Source organism: Aquila chrysaetos, chromosome 10, assembly GCF_900496995.4.
Source record: "Aquila chrysaetos chrysaetos chromosome 10, bAquChr1.4, whole genome shotgun sequence".
In the NCBI taxonomy this organism is placed as follows: Eukaryota; Metazoa; Chordata; class Aves; order Accipitriformes; family Accipitridae; genus Aquila; species Aquila chrysaetos.
The window spans coordinates 35,719,018-35,741,365 of NC_044013.1; the positions used below are offsets into that span (position 1 = coordinate 35,719,018).

Genomic DNA, 22,348 nt, shown 5'->3' on the forward strand with positions numbered 1-22,348 from the left:
CCGTTTTCACCCGAATCAGATGTCAGGTACAGAAAGCACAGCTTTTTAACTCTGCTTTTCAGCACTCAAGCAGGTTAGTATCTTTGCTTATGCTTTTTTTAGCCGCTGACTTGTGTTTGTCAGCAGGAGCAAGCAGCAGGGACACTTATATCCCTCACTTCCCAATAGCTCCATCTCAGAGCTAAATACTGAGTGAAAAGGGTCAGCAGCTACTAAGGGTATCAGCCCTCAGAAGTACTTGAAAATTTTTATTTGGGGTTGTTTATTGAGACCAGACTCCTGTTGTGTCTTGTGTGATTTTTTTTTTTTTCCCAAAGTGTTTTGACAAAATACCATAGGTGATGCATGAGATGAGTAATTAAAAAACAATCCTAATTTAAAGCAGCTTTGCATATTTAAGGCAGTGGTTTTAAGAAATAACATGCATTTCATTGTGATTCATCTTAAGCAAAGACTAAGATTTACATTTAGAGAAACTGAAAAGTAAGTTGTTTACAGTCAAGAAATATTGGAAAGGACAGGCAGGGTTTTCCTAGATTTTGTTTAATTGAAAGCGCACACTGTTAGATTTATAATCTGTTCTTCCTTTTGATGATTGTACTTGAGGGGATTATCTGCCCATCTTTAACCTCTTCATTTTTGGTATCTCTAGACATTTATTTATATCTGTCTAATCTCCTTTCCGAACGTAGCTGTAATCTTTATTAACAAATCAGCCAGCCTTGCTTCTTCCAAAGTAGCCAGCTCCTCCAGCGCTCAGACAAAGGCTTGAGGGGGCGAGGACAGCTCGAACCCTCGCATTCAGAGACAGGCTGCTAGCTTCTCATGTCACACAGCCCATGATGTCAGAGCAACCATCCCCTGATTGTTTTGTTCTTACCAAACTTGTTTTTCAACAGAGAATCCAGGCCAGAACCTGAACAGACTATTTCAGGAAGTACCGAAACGAAGAAATGGGTCTGAAGGTACGTCACAGGCAGGTGTTTTTCTTTGCAGTCAATACCTAGGAAGTGGAGTGTGCTTTAGCTGTGTGTTTCCTTAAAACTGTGCAGTTTGATTCTGGCCTGGAATCTGATAGAAAAACAGACAGTAAGTATAAAACAAACCATGGGTTAGACGAACACTTTGCTTTTTCTAATTCTGCTGCTGCTGTACTAACGTAACCCTGTTTGGATACTTTTTTCCACTCCCAACCTCGCTGTGTACGCAGATAAAAAGAAATAAGTGATAGAAGTGACTTTATAAAATCATCAGATCTATTGAAATGCTCTCTTTGCTATTTTTGTGATTTTGGAGGCAGAAGGTTGCACAATTACAACATCGATCGCATACTGCTTCTGCTCTAGATTTACTTCTTTCTTCTCATGGGGCTTATGTTGACAAATACACTTTAATATGCTGTTAAATTAGTATGATACTTCAGTATGGTGTATGAAAAAGACAACAACATAAGTGAACATCAGATCCAATAAATTATCACAGAACAGGAATTATGAACGTTTTTCTTCGTTATAGATTAGTTGCAGAATTTTTCTTTTAGCAAGGCAAGAAGAAAAAGAAAAAAAAAAAAACAGGTACCCTGAAACTCTGTAGATATTTTTACTCCAGTCAGAAATTATCTTGCTCACTTACAAATGATAATCTCATAATGAAAAATGCAGTTAAGTGCAATAACATTCGCAGTCATAGTTTTCCCTCCTTTTCTTCCCCTTAGTGGTTAAAATAAACCAAAACAAAATCAAACCACCAAGTAATAGCAAGTAATAGCTCTTAGCTGGAGAGTACTTCAAATGGTATCTGCGTTTAAATGACTGTTTCTCTTAATGTATTAACCTCTAGAAAGTTAAAAATTATTTTTATCTAGTTACTTTTTAATTCTGTTTTGGGCTGAATGTATACTCATCCTACTTCGCCTAGCAGCTGATGCAATTTTTAAGGTTTCCTGATCTTATGTTTTTAGCTTTCTTCCATTCACCTCTGGTTCTTTTCCCTTCTGTTTCCTCTCCCCTTCCAAAAAAAAGAAAAGGGAAAAAATAGACCTATATATGTTATCCTGGAAAGGGAATATATGACCACCTAGTTCTTCCTCTGATGGTGTCAGTGTTCTCATCATTCTAGTACAGCTAGCGGGCAGGCTTTTGCACAATGAGGATATTTGTCTTTTATTATGTTAAGTACTTGGTGTTGTAAATGTTAGTAAAGGTCCTATGTAAACTTTTGTCAGGTCATGCTGGCGGTGTATCAGTATATGCTGTCTGTGTTAAAAAAACAACCAAACAAATAAAAGTTTTCCCGGTGTCATTAGTTTTGTTTTCCTCTTCAGGTAATATAACCACAAGAATCCGAACCACGGAGACTGGCTCTGATGAAGCCATCAAATCCATTCTCGAACAAGCCAAAAGGGAGCTGCAAGTACAGAAAACAGGTACGGTCTAATTTTCTCTCTAGCTCCTTTTATTTCAGAATTTAATTAAAACAATTACCACGAGCTTTCTGGTCAGTTAATTATATTCTTAAAGCCTTGAATCTAGGTTTGAAGAGCTTTTTTTTATTATTATTATTTTTATTTAGTGGAGTTGTTTCTGTCTGTAAGACATCCCGAGTTAAGGTTACATGTGTCATGGCTTGGCAGCGTCTCTGCTCAGCGCTCTGCCCACTCTGCTCTGCCCCCCTCCCGGGAGAGCAATGCTGGGAGATTTCTGAGCACCTTTTCCCACGTGCAGAGCTCTGCCTTCTTTACAACACTTCAGACCTGCAGGCAGTCACTCTGCAGGACAAACCTACAAAATCCTTTCTTCTACCAGTTTGCTCCTTGGAGAGGGAATGGCTTGTGCTTTCTCTTCTCTTCTGTCTAACTCAGGCCCCAGGGACACAACTGCATGGGAGAGGGAACGGAATGGATTTGTCGGGGTGGAGGTCATGATCTAGCCAGCAATTACCAGTCACATAGTACCATCGTACTGTGGACATCATGTACTGAAATTATAATATAGGCAAACTCAGTTCTAACTTTTAGATTATTTTTGGTTACAGAATTTATTCAGTGAATGAACTGGCAAATCCAAAAAGCATTTCCTTTCCCAAAAACATCATTAGTTTAACATCTTAGCCCGAGATAAGTTTAATTTCTCATTGTATGCTGTCATGTAGTTAACATTTCTGTCTGGTTCATAGCCCTCCCAACTTTCCAGCACTGCTAAAGGGCTAATGCTGAAGTATAGAGTACCGTGCATTACTTCTGTTTCATTTTTTAAAGTAAATACTGATTTACAGTTTGGGATAGTATTCTTTTAAATGAAAACTAAACTAATCTCATGGCAAAATAGAAAAGAATAGTTAATATATGATTTCAATAATATGGGTTTATACAAGTAATGATTACATAGAGAAAAATGTGGGCTGTGTGTAGGAAACTGCAAGCATGTTGTTCAGTAGCATGTTTCATCTGAGAATCTCAGACTTCCTTTCAAACATTAATTCAGCCTCAGAACTCCCTATGAAACCAGTAGATAAAACAGAAGAGATGGTCCCACTGCCTTTTTTCCCATTTCTTGGCTTTTCATGTATTTTATAGTGTGTGACAGGAAGGAATGTAGAGAGGCAAATTCGGAAATGTATTCAGATGAGGCATAATATTACTAGAATAATACGCAGCATGTTTCGAATCTTATTTCACTTTGACGCCACTTCTTGCAGTGTACGGGTTCCCTGTTACTATCTAGTGCTTCACTTTCCCCATTCTTTGTAGAGTAGCTTTCAGAGGAATTGGTTTTCAAGCACTGTGGACTTCAGTGGAGACTAACTTAAATGGAAACAGATGCCATTGCAAAAACCTCCTGGCTCTGCAGAGATAATTCTACACCCACATTCCAGTCTCTGCTCATCCCTGACTGCTGCAGCACAGCCACACGAGTCCTGGTTCACCACTGAAATATTGCATTTAGGTGTTATCTCTTCTGCAAGTGCCCATGGCTCCATTCTAGGGCTTCGGATAAGGCAGAGAGTGATGGCCAGGCATCAGCCTGATTTTTATAGAGCTGTTTATTTCAGTGGTTGGGACCATGGAACAAGAAAACAGGAAGCAGGAGCATTATTTAGCTTGTCAAATGAAATAACGAAGTCTCTTACTAAAGTTCTTGCTTTGTTGTAATTTGTGTGTTATATTTTTGGAGATAAAAGGACTCACTATATTTATATTGTAAGAGGGTATTAATAGTATGTCCAGGTGAATGCAGCTGTGTTCAGTTTTGAGTGTGCGTTACGATTCATTTGTGGAGACAGAAGTGAAAGGTTAAATAACTTTGTAAATAGAACTATAAAATGTTATTGACCACTTGGGGTAGGGGAGGAAGAGGTGAAGGCTTGATTTTCAAAGGCATTTATTTGAAAATTTTTACAATGGTGGAGAACATGCAAGTAGTACTAGACTTCTGCAGTTGAGTCTGTGTGTGCAAATGTCCAGCACTTTGGCAAGTATAAAAATTTTCCAGTGAAGAACTTTGGAAATCTTACCTTATTTTGAAAAGTGCAAATCTTTGCTTAGTGAAAATTCCTCCCTCCCATCCAGAAATGTATTGCAGCCCTTTTTCTGACAGGGAAGTATTTACACTAGCACGTGTTGAATATAAAGCATATTCCTGTGTTGCATTTAGTCTTTTGGTTGTTTTTCATAGCTGAGCCGGCTCAGCCGCCTTCTGCATCTAGCAGTGGCAATTCTGATGATGCTATTCGATCCATTCTGCAACAAGCCCGACGCGAAATGGAGGCACAGCAGGCTGCCCTTGAACCTGCCTTAAAAACACCACCTTTATCTCAAGCTGACATTTCTATCCTGTCCCCCAAACTAGTATCTACACCTGCAATGTCTTCGGTTTCCAGCTATTCTCCTTTGGCCATATCCCTGAAGAAACATTCATCTGTCACTGATTCCAGTATCTCTGCATTGCAGAACCTCTCTGGGCTCAAAAAGGAGCCTCAGGAGGCACCTGTTTTAGAGCTTCATGGAATAAGTGATTCTGCCCAGGGTATGTTGAGGCATGTTAAAAATGAGTTGGGACGTGGTGGTGCTTGGAAGGACCATTGGTGGAATACTGTGCAGCACGAGAGAAGAAATGCAGCTCTTCCCGAAGATATAAAAGTTGAGGAAGCCAGTGGTGGAAAAGAAAAGGTCAGCAATCAGACTAGGCCAGATCGTAGCCAGCTCCAAGGACCATCTTCTTCAGAGTATTGGAAAGAGTGGCCAAACGCTGAATCTCCGTACTCCCAGAGTTCTGAATTGAGCATGACTGGGGCGAGTCGCAGTGACACACCACAAAATAGCCCCCTCCCTTCATCCCCTATCGTGTCTTTGTCAAAGCCATCCAAACCTTCAGTTCCTCCACTGACACCCGAGCAGTATGAGATTTATATGTACCAGGAAGTGGATACGATAGAGCTAACGCGGCAGGTCAAAGAAAAGCTAGCAAAGAATGGCATCTGCCAAAGGATCTTTGGGGAAAAGGTAAAGAACTGGTTATCTCTTGTTACACCAGTATTGTGAATGTGCGTTCTGCTCCTTACGTTGGTACGGAGCTCAGTTTAACGGAGGGGTAATGCCACGTATGTCTTACGGAAAAATGTTCTTTCTTCAGATGTTAAATATTTAAAAAATAAGCTCACAAAGGAAAGTATTCGTTTTCCTGTATTTTGTGAATTGCATAGGTTTTTATACAAAGATTGGCTTCAGCCACTTGTAATTAGAAATGGGGCCCCCCAGTTTAGAAACCTTGAAAGCTGAAGCAAACGTTATTGAGACTCGATATTTCATGCTTAATGTAATGAATTCATGGAATATTTGAGTAATACCATTGTCATGACTGGAGAGTCTTAAATTTGTTATAAGTGAAGATTATGAACACAAGAGCATTTTTCCTTTTTTTTAATATTTGGAAATGTGCACAAGGGTATTTAAACAAACACACAGAAAATCCCCTACCTCTCCTTAGTCTGAAGTCAAGAATTCGCAGTCATTTCTTACACCTAGTGCTTGGTATCTTAGTGTGCTTTGAGATGTTTTTAAGTAATGTTTGATTACAGATATGTGATGCATGATAAGGCCTTCTGAAGTTCCCACGTTGTGGGCCCTAAGCATGGAACACATGGGATTTCGGAGGGGTCCCCAACCATCAGAAAACACCTCCCAAGCTATAAGAAATGGTGGACATGGGGTGTTCCTTCTTCCTATAGAGAATTGAATCAATATAATAGTATAATAGGAGCTGGCATCGCACTATTACCTTTTCACTAAGATGTAAAATGAAAAGCCTGACCTCTTGGGGTCATTAAAGATCCCGTGGCAGCTTTCATTAAGTGTGATTTTTAACCCCTGTACCTGTGCTGAATTCCAGGCAAGTAATTGCATTCTGCCCATCTGAAATTCCCCCTTCGCTGCAGTCGGCTGTATTCTTAAATATTTACTTACGTGGAGCAGCCGCTGCTACAGGTAAAAACACACATCGTTATAATTCATATCAAAAAAAAAATCAACCAAATATAGGCCTAGTCTCAAAAGTCCCAATTATTTTTGTTTGAGGACAAAATACATGCCAATCATTTCCTGTTTTATCTGCCTGTGTGTGCCTGGACTCTGTGTTTTTCCTGTTAGAACTGATGAAACTATTTGACACAAAATATGAAAAGCATGCAAATCTCGCACCATCCTTCTGCTGTTTTGTGCTGCCGCTCTGTTCCTGCAGGAAAAAACTTATGCTCCAGAAGGAAACCACGGCAGGAGAAAAGCATTTCCATCAATTAATTACCTACAGATGTCATTTTTCAGTTTTACTAATTGTCCTTATAAAACCGACTTGAGCGGTACAGCAGTAAAGGAGACCAAAGTGACTTAAATTACCCCCCTTCCACATCAAATGTGTTAACGTGCCGTTCTTGGTTGCTTCACTTCAGGTATTGGGGCTGTCCCAAGGAAGTGTCAGTGACATGCTCTCCAGGCCAAAGCCATGGAGTAAATTGACCCAAAAAGGCCGAGAACCATTTATTCGTATGCAGCTCTGGTTGAATGGTGAGCTGGGACAGTGTGTCCTGCCTGCACAAGGGCAGCAACAAGGACAAGGTAATTAAAATTCCACTATGTTGTTTGAGTTGAGGAGGAGGAAAACTCTTTTTTTTCTTTTTTTTTTTTTTTTTTTTAAATTTGCAATAAGTGAGACTTGCACCCGGTGCTAGTCCAGGCATTACTGGAAGTGGCAGCATCCACCCTCACAGCCCAGCCGGTCCCTAGGCGGATGCGCTGGGAATGTTTACGAACGAAGCACTCGTTTATGCGTAATTGATAAGCAGCAGTTATCAAGTTCCTAATTAGGATGATATTATCTAGGCATGAATATGATACGTAATTCAAAAAATGTTGGCCAAAGAGCTGGAAAATCTTGTGTGTTGTTTTCTAGGGTTGCATAGGGGATTTTTATTGTTCCTAGGAGAATATCGATTGCTTTCTCGGGAGGTGAGCTAGAAGAACTAAGCTTTAAAGGGGGAATGCTGTGTTGCAATTACGCTTTTATTGTGGCTCTCTCTTATCCTAATACCTATTGATACAGAAAGGCCAGACTAGAGTTTGGCCTCGGTTGTACCCTTATAATGCCACTGACTTAAATGAGCAGCGTGCCCTTGCCGAGATCAGCGGTTTGCTATTTGTTGAGCCTGCTTACTGTTTAGTTTGTGGTTTGGCATCTCCTTTTATTGTTCCCTGATTTTCCTCTCCTCTCTTATCTAGTCCTTCACTCTGTGACATCATTACAGGATTCCCTACAGCAGGGATGTGCAAGCTCAGGTAATCAGCTGGTTTCAATGATTTGCTCTGAAATAATTCTCTGTGCTTTTGTTACATTTCTTTTGCTTTGATGCCGAGAGGTTTCTCGCGTTTTGTTGTATCATACAGGAGTCCCTTCAATTTTTTTATTAACGCAGTTAATTCCTCGTTCTCTCCTTGTTGCTATGGCAGATGTAGGGAGTACACATATTTAGCTGCATATATTAGGTAAAGAGACTCTGTCTGATCTTGGAGATCATTGGCTCTGTAGGGTTTTTTTTTTACCATAGTTCAGCTTATCAACTTGACATGTGACAATGGCTGTAAAACAAGCCTTTCGTTTGTAATGTGATCTACATACTCCAGCTGCCTTACTCACTGGCATATTTTTTTGCCACTTTCATTTGCACAAAATCTGCTTTGTTAATTTGAAGGTGGGGAAAAGACCACATTATGTCTTTCTTTTTCAAGCTTTGTTAAATATTCCAAGCTGACCTTTTTTTCTCTCTTCCCTTTCTGTTTGCAAAAAAGCAGATGCAGCAAAGATGACTGTCAAAGAGAAGTGAATTGCTAAAGGTTTTATAAGATGGCCACAGTATAGGAAGGAGGCTGGAACAGAACAGCTGTGTTCCTGCTGTTAGATACCAAACTCTACCCACACAGACTTTTTACCAATGATATGTTTAACTGACGTAAACCACTCGGGCTGGTTTGTACTCTAGAAAAATACTTGTGCCCTGCTCTGTACTTACAGCTGGTGCCCTGTATTGCAGAATTACTGCATTTCAGGATACAGAGAAGGATGGGTTGTGATCTTCTTCCACCTTTCTGCACTCTGAAACACTTTTTTTTCTGGAGCTTGCTGGGTTTATTCTGAATACCCCAACCAAACTGCTTTTTCTCTCTACTGGGAAACTATTTTGCATTCTAAAAGATTTTACTAGAAGAGAATCCGTGATGATATTCAGTCCACGTTTTTCTTAAGAGCAACAGTGGAAAATAAATAGATAAAAGCAAAAAAACAAAATGCCCCTGGTAAAAACAAACCATGAAAACAAAACCAAAATGGGAAAAAATTATTTGCAATCATAGGGCTATTGTTACTTATAGCCAAGCATTTAGCAAACATGGAAATTTCCTGCGACGTTTTATACACTGCCGTTCATTAAAAGTGTGCCATTGACTACTTTTTTGTACCATCAGTACTATGCAAGAGTAACTGTTACAGTTATAAACGCCTAAGACAGCATGGAAAATATGAGTAATTAATTGTAGCCATTTTAAGAGGAATTTGAAATCAGAGGAGCTGGGAAAAGGCTGCATTGTTATTGCTAATCATCATATTTATGACTAACTGTAATTATAAAAGATTGAAAGACAAGCCCGTAGTATTAAAATCCGACCACCTTACGGATTCCCGTGAGGATCGCTGGTAGCTGAAAGTGATTTCCTTCAGGAAGTTCAGTTTTGCTGCAGTGATATTTTGCTCCCCTCCCACACTCCCAATCTCGTTTGTCAGTTCCTGCCCTTGAGCTAATATTTTGTGAGGCAACACATTCCTATCAGCTAATAAAATCATATTATTGATGATCGCCCTCCTTCTTTCCTTAAAGCAGACTTACAAATGAGAAAATGGGCTTGTGCCCTTTTCTTCCTCCTTTCCAATGATTAAAAATAAAATTGTTGTACAAAACGTTCTTTTCTTGGTGCCTTTCTCTGTATAAAGGAATAAGAAAGGTTGTGATGCCACACAGAACAAAAGAGCGAAACGAAGTTACTTGAATGAGGAAGGGCAGTTTAGTAATTTTCTTTTATTAGCAGCTGTTCTGTAATTAAAAACGCAGCAAACAGTTTGGAAAAGGTAATAATAATTATGCATTTGTGAAAGATCCTCCACTCCAGGGCAGGAAAAAAAGAGACAGCTCCAATTTTCTGGTCTTCTGAGACATTTCCCAGGAAAATCAAGGCAGAAAAGGTTGCACACTTGTAATTTTAAAACAGAAATTAATCAGAACAATTTTGAAACGAGAAAAGGTCTGGAGCCTTTTCCATGTAATATAATTGGCTTGGAACTTGTTGAATGCATGAAGGGAAAGAAGCAAAATTAAACTAATACATTCAGTGGCTCCTGAGTGCTTTGCCAAGAAGGTCTTCAGTGTACAGAGTGTCAACATGCATAGTAACGTCTCAAACTTTTATTAGCTGTGAGTATTTTCATTACCGTTTGGCAGTAGTCTATCAAACTAGCAAGATTTTCTGGATTTCTGACCCAGTTAGTTACACTTCTAGATCATAAGGTTTTGATTAACACCTCATTCATGAAAATCTGTTCTTTTGTCCGGTAATTTTCCATTGTCACACGTAGACAGATGAACCCATCAGTCTTTTATATGTGGGAATGAATGGATAAGCATCATGTATATATATTTTGAGATAGCAAGGAGAAGCCAAGCTTGTTTTTCTTCTGTGAAAGCTGTATTTATGAATTTTGAAAAAAACACAGTCTATACCAAAATTACAACCAGATATATATCTGTATTTTCTGCCTGTGACCTTTCATCAAGGCTTTCATGAGTTTGTGCAAGTTTCAGTGAATGTATTTTACACAAAAATGGTGTCTGTACCCTAGGTGGTCAAAAATAGTATCACTGTGCCTTTTCTAACATTTTTTTCTGTGTATTTCTTTCCACCTAAATGCTCTAATGCCCTTGGGTAAATCTGCCTTTTTAATGATTTATGTGTCAAAAGCACGGACCAAATCACATGGAAAAAAAAAGTTGAATTAGTGTCACCCAACTGCATCAGCATTTTTTCATGATGAATTTGGCCCTTATTTAGTTGCATTACTGATGATCAGAGCTGGGTTGGGTTTGGACAGTAGCCATGTGCCAGAAGAAGGTTTATGTGCTTGGATATTTTTCTAAATACTTGTACTGTATATAGCTCTTATTAGTTTGTTTTATTTTGGGGTCTTATGTCTTTACTGAGCATCTATATGACATTAAGACAAAGTTTCTCTTTTGGTGCTGTTGATTTCATAGCTACTCCCAGGAAAGCTGAATTTTTATTCACTTTTGTATTTATCCTCTGTGAAGGACATATACTCTCTATATACTACATTAAAGACTTGCAAATACTCAGTGGGAAAAAGACGTGCCTTTTTGGTATGTGTTTCTGTAAGGGTCGTCTTATGACCTAATGTGGAAATCTTCATTTGCCGATACAGCTGCGGGTGATCTCAGGGGATTTTGAATTTCCCTTTTGTTTGTCTTCCTTTCTGGGTATCATCCATCATTCCTAACCTCATGCTGCTTAGCAATAGTAACACTCATGGGAGTTGAAGAAAGGATTATAGCAGCATAAAATGGGGAGCTAATTAGAGCTTGTTTCAAAATCAGAATCTAGCTTGAGATAATTGCATATTATCTGGTGATTTAAAAACCCAAGATCTACTGTATTTAGATCAACTAAAATATGCATAAAAGCTTTATTTTCAAAATAAAACATTTGTAACAACAGGGAGATTACTTCTTATCATCCCTTGGGAAAGAAAACCAGAAAAAAAATCAGAAAGCCATCTATGGTTTACTGTAGTTACGATATTAACAGACATGTTGTGGAATGATGACAAACCCAGGTATCCATTATATTTTTATTTATGTAATACATATTCCTGTAATATTTTTCAGTACTGAAGCTGCTGAGTGGGCAGGTAGTTAACTATGTACTGGGTAGATCTTCCCATTTACCTAATAACAGAAGGATGCTGTCACATTGACTACTCTGAGAGAAACGAGGTGGGGAGAGAGTGTATTTCAGGCTTGCAATCCATATTCAGGATTACCATCCTGATGGGTTTACAGGAGGAGCTCACTGGCCACATGGTGGCAATGGAGAAGCTCTTACACACACACACCCCCACACGCACACACCCACCACACCCCACCACACCCCCCCCCCAGCCATTTCGTCATGGTTCATGATTATTTCTTTCCTTGTACTGTTTTGTTTTGGACGGGCAGAGCTGTCCAAGATGGTACTCCAGAGCACGATTGGAATTAGCACATGGAGAGCTGAATCCTTAGTACCCTGAGATCAGACAAGTGATCAGTCCAGTGATGCTGACAGGTCTTCCCAAATCTGAGCTATTTTTTGTTGTTGAATCAAAAAGAAGAGAGAGGTTGTTTTGCATTCATTTGCTGGCATTCTGGGTTAATAAAATTGTATGACATGGAATGTCTGTGGTTAATGTAGTCTATAAAATGGAAGAGAAGGGAGATCACATGGCTTTTAATAGCTGAGTAGTTGGACTGCAAGAATTCTTTGCATAGATGGTGTACGTTTGATGACCAATTTTTGAGTCTTCGCATTTGGTCAAGAAGGTTGTCTCCTTTTGTGCTAGGTGCAAATGCATTTTTAAAGTTTGGAGCTGAGCGACTAAGCCAAACAGTTACCTTCATGCTAACCCTGAAGCACACTGGTGCATACTGGTGAAGTTTCCACGTTCTTTCTGTGTGGCTTGAGATTGCGGCTCTGAAGCAGTTGGCCGTGGCTGTCTTGATTTCAAACCATAGGATATCAGTTGGCTCCTCATAAGGGCAGCTGTTGTAGTCTGTCTGTAATGTGTGTGATCATATTCTGTGCCATTTCCCTGACATTTGGACCATGAAAACCTTCCTGGCAGCCTTTCTGGTATCAATAAAGCTGGGAGAATCGCTGTCAAGGCACCTTACTGGGACCTGGGAATGCAGCGTGAAGTCAGTGTTTCAAGTTCATTCTTAATATAACATTGGCTATCATTGCTAGCCATCATCTGGTCATTTCTGCCTCCTGCCTAGGTCTGTCCTCCCTAGGCTGTCTTGCGTGGCCGTAGTCCTTTGTCCATCAGCAATGCTTTGCAAGTAGTTGGTATTTGTAGAGAAATTCCTGTCCTAGTTGTATGCTTTCCTGTCCATTGAACCACCCAGTGATTAAACTTGCGGAAGATGACTCCATCCTCATTGTGGTCATAGCTTTACTGTTATAAAAGTGCTAAAGTAAAATATATAATCATAGAGTGAACACTGGGTTCTAGGCAGATATTCCTTGCGGCTGAATTACAATGACAAAGCACCAACACACTTTTCATATTAATACGGCAAAGAGGAGACTCATGCTGGATTCTGAAGACAAATTTAATTCACTCTGAAGTGTGGTTACGGGTTCGCAGCATTCATTTTGGAGAAGTTACCCAGTCAAGTTGCAGCTATGTTTTATTTCTGTGGCTAATTTGGGAATGTGGGTCCTTTACGCTCACTCCCCTTTGGTGTGCGGGAAAAGATCTCCGAGCAAAGAGCTCATGTGCACCTCTGCAGTAGCATTTAGCCAGGCACACTAATGGCTCATTCTCAAAGTCTTCATTTTTAAAAACTAGAATTAACGAATGAGTGTATTTTTTAAGCTGTATGAAAAAAGAAACTTTCCTGACCATTATTGCTGCTACGTTTCTCAGGTAGTTCATAGGAGTACCAGTTAGCATAATAGTTGCTAAAAAGTAGATTTAGTTTGTGAATACGTGCTTCCACTGTAACTTCTGCATCAATCTGAGCATGCAACTTCCTTGCACTCTCTTCAGGCCTTGTTTAAAAGAAACCATGGCCATTGAATATTAGAGCTCTGGAAATTCCATTGTTCATCATTTCATTACTTATTACTTCATTTCATTAATTACCAGCATTTTCTTTTCCCTCCACTTGTGCATAGCCTCCTTTGGGGAGGGGGCCCACATTACCTCCCCTCCCTGCTTCCAGGCACGGGGGGCTTCTCCTGCCAGCTGCTAACCACAGAGGAGCTGGGTGGAAAATGATGAGCTGATACATTGGAAAGCCAAATATAAAAATAACTGGAGCAGCACTGAAACGCGAGCGAGACCGTCGCAGTCGTGCTGCGGCACAGGAAGGCCAGGCCGCTCCGGGGGGGGGGTCGGGAGCCGGGGTGATGGCTGGGATCTGTCCCCTGTGGGCTGGCAGCTGCAGAAGAGGTCGGAAAGGCTCTTCTCCGAAGGGAGCAGCTATTTTTCTGTTGGTAATAGGAGGCTCTGGCAGCTGGCAGAAGCTCACGTTGGTCTTGTGGTTGCTTGTGGGAAAAGGAGGGGGCTGCAGGTCCAGCCCCCGTGGCCACGTGGCGGCCACCGGTGGGATGGAGATAGCCATCACGCCCTCGGCCGTCCCCGACCAACAGCCCAACCGCTGCTCAGCAAATTACAAAATGCTCCTCTGCTGGATGAAAATTACCTTGCTTTCAATTCAAAGAACAGATAATGGGCTATTTTCCTCCCAAAACACTGGAAAAAAGGTGTGCTAGCACCGAACTCGCGGGTTGTTATTCCCATCTTGTAATGGGGATGGAGCTACGAGACAGCTGTCTTCTCCACGAAGTAGCTCTGAAACAGGGAAATAAACAGCCTGTTAGACTCTAACAACGAAATCCTGTTCTGATTATAGAGTTATATATTACTTGATGGCAAATCATCTCGAGAAGAAAAAAACCAGAAAATTACCAGAAAATTAATGTCGTCTAAGTTACCTTCTAGCCTGGCCTTTGCATTAGGGTGCAAGAAAAACTGATGAATTTTTCTCACCTAAAATGGGTATCAGAGGTTTTTAAATTTGCCAGCAGCCCTCCAGAGAAACAGCAAGTGAAGGAATCCAGTGACTATTTTGAATCTTGTGAGGAACACAGCTTGCACTGAAAACAAAGCAAAGTGGATTTGAGATCAAATTTAAATAAAAGTGAAAGTAGAAAAATATCCAGTTAAAAAGCCTAACAAAAGGAGAAAACATAGCGACAGCAAGAAATGTAAAATAGGCCTGATAGTACATGTCCCATATTTATACTTGTCAAAGATATTGCTGATAGCAGCTTAAAAGATACTTTTTCTTTGGCTGTATCTATAATGCCCTGGAGTGGGGTTGAAAACAGCGATTGTTTCCCAGAATAATTCAGGCACTGTTTGATACTATTTATTGGCAAAACCTGAGCTTGCCAAAATATCCCCATGGTGCTGTCAGTGCTCAGAGGCTCTCTGATGGGACTGTCCCGGGACAAGAAGCTGCTTTGGAGAGTAACGTTGTCCTTGCGAGGTATTCTCGCCAGCTCTCCTCGCAGGTAGCCCGGCCCCGCTGCAGACACCCGGCCAAAACATTCTTCTCTATGGCGTGGTTCCTTCTCGCTTGCCGAAGGGAGGTTGGGATGAGCGCGGGGCCAGGAGCTGCCCCCTCCGGCTCCTCTCTGCCTGGTTTGCACACATGAAGGAGGTGCGAGATTAGCTGCGCTGTAACTACGGTTGTGTTTTATGTTTGTTTCTCTCTTTTACCCCTCTGGAACTTGGGTCCTAAAAATAGTGCAAGTTTGAACTGGCAGATGTTTCATTTGTCCTTTACGAGAGGACCAAAATTAGCCTCTCATTTGGCACCTAAATAAAGCAGCTTAACTGCCTTTATGCGAACTTTGCAATTACTGTCTATTGAAGTTGCAACATTTTGTTGTGTTTGATGGGGAAAGGGTATTATGTAAGCAATACCAGCACCTAAAAAGCCACCAGACCTTGAAAGAGAGAGGACGAACAAGAATAAGCCCAACTGTTCTGTTTTGCGGGTTTGGTTTTTTTTACTTTTTCTGATCCGAGTCAGGTGGTTTTTTTCCTAATGAAGGTTTCATTTAAAAAAAAAAAAAAAAAAAAAAAGATGCAAAAGTAACTTGGAAATGCTCAGAGAGCTGTCTATTGTAAAGGTAAAAAAAAAGAAATCTAATAAAAGGACAGCAATGGTTTCTCTAATTTTCAGAGAAAAATCTGCACAGAATGCCTGAAGCTGGGTTAGCAGTGGGACTCCCCAGGGGCAACAGAAAGATGTTATAATCAATTACCACATCATAACACTGATGTATGATAATTACTGAGTGTTCCTCCTGAGATAGTGCAGCATTTGGCTGGGATGCGGCTCTTTCATGGTCCACTGCCTGATTAATATGCAAATAATAGGCTGATTGCATGATGAATGCAGAAAATGAGTTCGCTGATAACGTGAGCACCGAAGCGGGAAGATGATAAATTACTTTTACTGACTGTCCTACATTAAGTACCCTTTCTCAACAATTTTATCACAAATTAAGTAAAGCAGTATGGAGAGATTATGAGGATGTGTAAAATAATGTACCTTAATAGCTTTTATAATATTGTTGCGTACAATGTAAATGTCATTTTGTTTCAGTACTTTAGCCAATACTCCTCCCGAAGAGGAGTGCATTCAGTATAGCAATGTTCAGGGTCACTCGTCTTCGACTGCTTTCTTCTAAGTCGAAGAACAACCCACTGTGCTGCGGATGTTAGATAGGACTTCTTTATTGGGGTAGGAAGGCAGTCATTAGCCTCGGATCCATCCCGTATGTATCTTGCCCATAGCGAATGAATGTCCACATTATTTAGTGGGGGAGATATATTTAAATGCAGTGCACAGTGCACATATGCATTCTGCTTCATACTCTAGTCTGGAGCAGACAAGAGGTTAAAATCTTGAAGGAGGATATAGAACTACCTTCACACTCAGGCTTACGACAGAGGAGGACAACAAACAGTCATAAACATGGTAACACGTTAAAGTTAGTCTCTAATAACAAGGTCAGCAAGTCAACAAAGACACCATAAACTGCAGCAGAACCTCTAAAAGCTCTAACTCTGTTTTCCAAAAGGTATTGTGCACGCATTTATTTTGATTATACTAAAAATATAACTATGTGGGGTTGTGGCATCTTGATTGATTGCTTTCATGACATATTTGTTTTAATGTTCAGAAAATCCTTAATAAAGCTTCTGCACACAAGCTGTTTTAATAATAAGGTTATTGAAAATATTTTCCAGCAGTTATTTCTAAATACTGACTTCTGACTAAGGGAAACACAGAAAAATCTGAATATTAAATAGATTAGCAGCGTAGAGCAATGTCTTTTAAAGCAGCCATGATTTTGTCATTAATCACCGAATTTAAAATCTGATTTCTTTTTAGAAAGGGTTTTTTAATTGTTTAAAGGTGATATGTAAAAACAAAAAATTATCATTCAGCACTCTTCAATGCAAAGACCCTACTTCTGGCTCAAGAAGCAATACGTGAGCAGGTAGGCATTTGAGGATATTCTCCCTTCGTGCTTGCTGTGTTGTTTACACAGTGTTGTTTATGGATGTCCACAGACATCTGCTTTTAGCCAGTGAGACTGGGAAAGGATTTGGGGCTGCTGGGCTGACCTGAGCATTGCTGTGATGTTTCTGATTGCGTGTCTACATCCAGCTAAAAAAATTCTCAAGTTCCTTTTTTTTTTTCCCCCCTTCTTTTGTTGTAGAATAGCACTTAAAATCATGGCTATATAGAGACCTCACGCTTCCCTGTAGGCCATTTCAAAAATGTCCCTTAATGCTTTTTATTTGAGAGTTTTGTCAGTTGGTGCGGTTGTGTCAGGGGTTGGTGTGTGTGTTCCAAAGTCCGACAGATCTCAGTGCAGCTTTTCATTTTAATTGATTAACTCAAGTTGTGTCTTTGTGCACAAGATTCTGGACATCCTGGATGTTCAGACTGCCCTTCGTAGCGATCTGTACTCCCCATCCAAGCCCATCCACACGGCAACGGACAGCCAAGTACCAGAGTCCTCCCGACTCAGTAGAAGTTTGATGGTTGGAGTTTACGCAGCCTTAGTTGTCCAGCTCTGCGACGTTGCTTAGCCATTCTTCTTGTAAGAGTACCTGGGTTTGCCTCCCCGCGTCCGGGCGCAGCATGGTGCATATAGTGTGCAGAGGAGAACTTTTCAGCTATTGAGGCATTTTGCATCAGTGGGGCACAGCACGCCTCTCGGAGAGCAGCAAGGCACTCGCTGACACAAGGTGTGAGCTCGAGGGATGTGTGTCAAGGGATGCAAGTGTTCACCGGCCAGAACGTTCAGTGCTGCCTTCCTACAGCGGCCAGAGGAAAAGGGATGAGCCCCAAATGATAGCACTGGCATACTACTCGTGGCAGAGGCTTTTTAAGAGGCAGGCATAGGGAGGAAAATCTGACCCGATCAAAGCTTGTGAGCTGAGCAGGATGGTCCCCTGCCCTGCCTAGTTCCTCGCTGCACGCTATCCAGACTGAGCAGGCATAGATCACGCAGCAGCTAGACATGCCTCTGCTTGGTTATAAAGTTGGTTGGATGGCCCTGGGCACAGGATGTTCTTCGCTTGTCGTTCCGCAAGCAACATTTAACTCCCAAGGCCGCACCAGGACTTTCCTCGTTACGCTAACAGTGAGACTGGCATAAAAGACCATCCTTTTGCTAATGGGCTTGCACTGCAAATGAGATCAGGAAAGAGATCCAGGTTCCTGTTCTTAATCCCTTCCACCCATACTGTGTTGCAGGTGTGTGGTGGCAGGTGGCTATTTTTCAAATCTGGTTCACAGATTTGGTTCCCCCAAGCACTTGGGACAGCACAGTTGTTCTTCAGTATCAGGCAGAAATGGAGGTAAAGGATGGAGCCAGGAAAGGGATACCTTAGACTGGAATTGATGCTAGTTCTTGGCTATGAGAAGTTGCAGTCTTAATGTAGGTTTGGGCATAATAGTGGGATTTCCAAGACTGTCTGAGGCATTTGTGGTTGTGCATTCATTGAAAGGAGAATTGGTTGCCTAACTTCTCTAAGTACTTTTAAATGTCCAGCTGTAAATCTCTTTTCATGAGTCTATCACCAGCTCCCATCTCACTTGCTTTTTTCTGAAGTTCATCTGATTTCTCCAGCTCCTTTTGGTTTCTGGAATGGCTGAAAACATCCTTTTTTAATACAAGCACAAAGCTAACATAATTATTTAAAATGCAACGTAAAACTGCAGCGAAACATTGTAATCCTTTAACGATACTCAGAAGCAGGTTTTTCTCAAGTACTTCTAACATTCACCTTCATCATTCAGTTAGTTTTACGTGCTCCTGTCGTTTAACATATACTCATACGCAGAATGGGGACCTTTATTTTTAGTATTGCCCCAGTAATTTCAGAGTTAACCAAAGCTGGTTTCCTCCCCTTTCAGTGCAGACACAAACACATCTGCATGCTTTCCTAAAGGGGTTTTCTTTTGATCCCTCCCCCCATCCACATAAAATCTCCCTCTGAGCCAAGACCCAAAATAACATTTTCCCCAAAGTTACAACATTTGCAAAACAAACAAACAAAATCTCCACGGTCATAGTGGAAATCTATAATCGTAACTACAGCAAGTGCTTGGAACTATAACTGCACGTACCTACATACTTTACATCATTATATATGCACACTGTAGGGAGGTTTGTATGCTCCCTACATATAACTGTGGGAGTTTATAACTGTAGGGAGGATCATATTTTCATAAGCCACATTAATTTGCAAATTGTGAATAGGCAAGGTTCACTCACTTAAAGTAAATCCACCAAAACCACTACCTGTGAGAAAGCGTTCAGCTTTCACGGGTATTTTCGTTTAATTAGTCAGAAGAGGGATGTATTGCAGTGCTGTTCCACAAATGCTGATCAGATTTATTGCATAGTTCAAACTTGCACGCCACCGCTGTTAGCGAGGAGAGTTGTTATGATGCTTTAGAAGATACTGCAAAGACAGCCATTGCTAAAGGTAAAATTAGATAGAAAATCGGAGGAAAAGAATGTCTCCCTAAAATTTTCAGGCCTGGGAAACAGAATAATGCGGTTGTCTTGAGGAGGTTGCTGATCAGCTGTGTGATCAGGTCCCGATTCTCAGGACAACATACCCCTGGTTTTGGTCTACAAGTTGGGTAGAATGGGCAACCTCATCATCCGGGAAAAGCAGAAACTAATCCAGTCCCAGTATGAGATGCTTTGATCTCAGGCAACCTGCCAGGTCTGTTGTTGTCCATTAACTCGTCTGCACAAGGAGGTAACTGCAGGCCCTGAAGTAGCAAATGCTCTTTTAAGAGGTTGCCGAGAAGTCTCCTGTCCACATTTGTCTGCTTTCATCTTCCCTACTAATTTGCCGTAAAGGGAACGAGCAGAGCACAGGATGCTTCGTTGCCTCCCCGCTCCGCTGTGCGCAGAACGTGGCGGTTCTCGCTTTGCCTCGATAAGGAACTTTGAATTTGACTAGTTTGGCATAGACCTGAAGCCTGAGCTTTGGACATTACGAAAAGTGGTGCATCAAACCAAGCGCCAGTTAAATCATGTTTGGGTTCTTGTCGGAATGTCACAGAGTACCCTGTCATTTTGTTTTAGCAACTTGTCCTTCCAAATGCGCAGTTCGCCTTATGGCATGCCAGCAGTAAAAATGTCACTTACAATAATTACTTTTTGGTGAAAATGCTTGCTGACTTCCTACCTTCAAGCTGTTTTTTACACAGTGGGGAGATAATAAGAAATGACTTTATCCTGACTGCTCAAATGAACACTAAATGGAATTTAGGTTATTATTACTGCAGATAGAGGACTGTGTATTGAAATTTAAATAGTGGATCAGATAAACTACAGAGATTTGTCTCTGAAAATTATAGTGGATCTGCTTTTTCAATCCACTTCGCTCTGAAACTTAAGGCAGCTGTTGTCTGCCTGCTGCCTTTAGAATATAATATTTTTCATAATCCTTTTAGAGGCCCCTGAATACCTTCTGTGTTTTGCATGGTCTTCCCCAACTTCGCCATGTTCTGTACCTCGTTCCCCTTGAGTCCTTTTGCAGCTTATTAGCTAAGCTTGTGTTAGCAACAAAGGTTGGGCAGTGTATTCTCCCAGCGGTTCCTGAGCTGCAAAAGTACAGAGTGCTCTTTATAGACAGGCGAGTGTGCTGGGAGGAGAGGCTCGGAGCATTGAGCTTGTGTTTTATGCTTGTGAATTCAGATGCTCTTGTTCAAATCTTTGCTCTGAACTTCGGATTTACATGTGGATGCAAAGTCAGCATGCTGCCATGGCTGTAGGACTTGAGGCAGGGTCTGAGCAAAAGTGGCAAACCTGCAGCTCTCAAAATGTGTACAAGAAATTCCACTGGAGGAATCTGCCGGTGCTGGCAGACAGCAGTGTGATGCCTCTGGGACTGGTGAAACCGTATCCATGTCTCAACACTGCTCCGTCATCTAGATACCTCCGTTGAGGGCGATACATCCGGGACTGGTGTCAGGTCATGTAGACATCTGTGATTTTCTGGGGAGGTTGTAGCAGGCGTTACCTGCAAGTCTTTGCATCTGAGGTGTCCTGAGCTTCAGAAGGAGCCTCCAGCTGAAGTGTGCGGTGGATCTGAGCTATATGGCTGCTTTTGTAGGGAGGGCCATGTTAGATTCCTTCCTGTGGTTGGAAGAGTTCCTGTACATCACAAAAAAGGTCCTTCTTGACCAGTGCCCTGCAGTTTTGCAGAACATAATTAAATGTCTCTGATTGCTGAGTTCATGCAGCTGAGCAAGTGATGCTCAGGAGTGCTGCAGGAGGGGAGCCCAGTGCGGCCTGTAGTTTGTTACACCCTATAGGGATTTTGTCATGTTACAATGGCAGAACGTGATCGGACCTCGTAGAGGAACGTGTCAGGCTGATACTGTGTTGAGGGAAGTGTTTTCAGGTAATTTGCAGGCCACCAGCGGGATATTCGTAGTCCAGAATGCTCTACAACCAGTGTTCAAGCAATTCAGGACCTGGGATCCAGTACTGGGGACCTGACCCCAGCATGGGGCTGGGAAACGTTGTAGTTGGAGAACAATAAGAAAATCTAATGTTAAGTTCAGGAAAACCGCCGTAACAAATGAACTGAGACTGGAACTCTGTTTTCCGACTTTGTCACATTTTCCAAAACACTGTCTTGATCGAAGCTATGGGGAAGGTGTTAGAGGATGTACGGGACCAAAGCATCATTGGGCTTCATCCGTTGCGCTAAGGAATGCAAGACCACAAAAGATTTTCTGTGTTCATGTAATTAAAGCAAGGTCAATTTGTTATGGTTCTCAACTAGTTTTGTAAAATGCTCAGACAGACCACATATATGCTAAACTGTTTGCAAAGTTTGTTTAGTTTCTTAACTGATAACTACTAAGGGGTGGGGAGGGAAATGGGCAAGCTGGTTTGGGGCTTTGTTGCAGGAAGATGGTTATTCAAGAGGCAATTTTATATTGGGGAAAATAATATTTAAAAAGAAAACAGAAGGTATTTGTATACTGTTGACTTTGTTTCCATTTGTTTATACATCTTCATCTGAGATTATGCATCCCTCACTAGTATTGTAGTAGGAAAAAACAAAACTGAAGAATTTCCTGACTTACGAATAAGGACCATGTGTTCCGCCAGGAGCGATGTGTTCCCAAGTATGGCGCTCTGGCGTTTGCAAACTGCATCAGATGTATTTGTCTTTATGAAGACATATTTGCCTTCAAAGACTTGAGTGCTCACCTTCACTGTATAGCCATAGCTCTCTCTTAGCTGTTTTCATCAACTGTGAAATAGCCAGTGTTGATGTTTCAGTTGGAGTGCTCACCTTCACTGTATGGTCATAGCTCGCTCTTAGCTGTTTTCATCAAC

The 22,348-nt window shown here is 41.2% G+C and overlaps 1 protein-coding gene across 11 annotated transcripts in view; it reads left to right on the plus strand.

The window, feature by feature from the left end:
* Nucleotides 1-22,348, plus strand: part of CUX1 (cut like homeobox 1) — a 284,036-nt gene that overhangs the window by 208,419 nt on the left and 53,269 nt on the right. For 5 of the 11 annotated variants that reach the window (XM_041126411.1, XM_030027002.1, XM_041126415.1 and 2 more), the window contains exons 16-20: nt 900-965; nt 2,324-2,425; nt 4,674-5,500; nt 6,943-7,108; nt 7,769-7,825. The exons of 1 other annotated variant lie outside the window; for it this stretch is intronic. In XM_041126411.1, coding sequence (XP_040982345.1) covers nt 900-965; nt 2,324-2,425; nt 4,674-5,500; nt 6,943-7,108; nt 7,769-7,825 — 1,218 coding nt within the window. The remainder of the gene's footprint in view (nt 1-899; nt 966-2,323; nt 2,426-4,673; nt 5,501-6,942; nt 7,109-7,768; nt 7,826-22,348) is intronic. 5 more of the 11 variants (XM_041126412.1, XM_030027003.1, XM_041126413.1 and 2 more) reach the window with 4 other exon arrangements.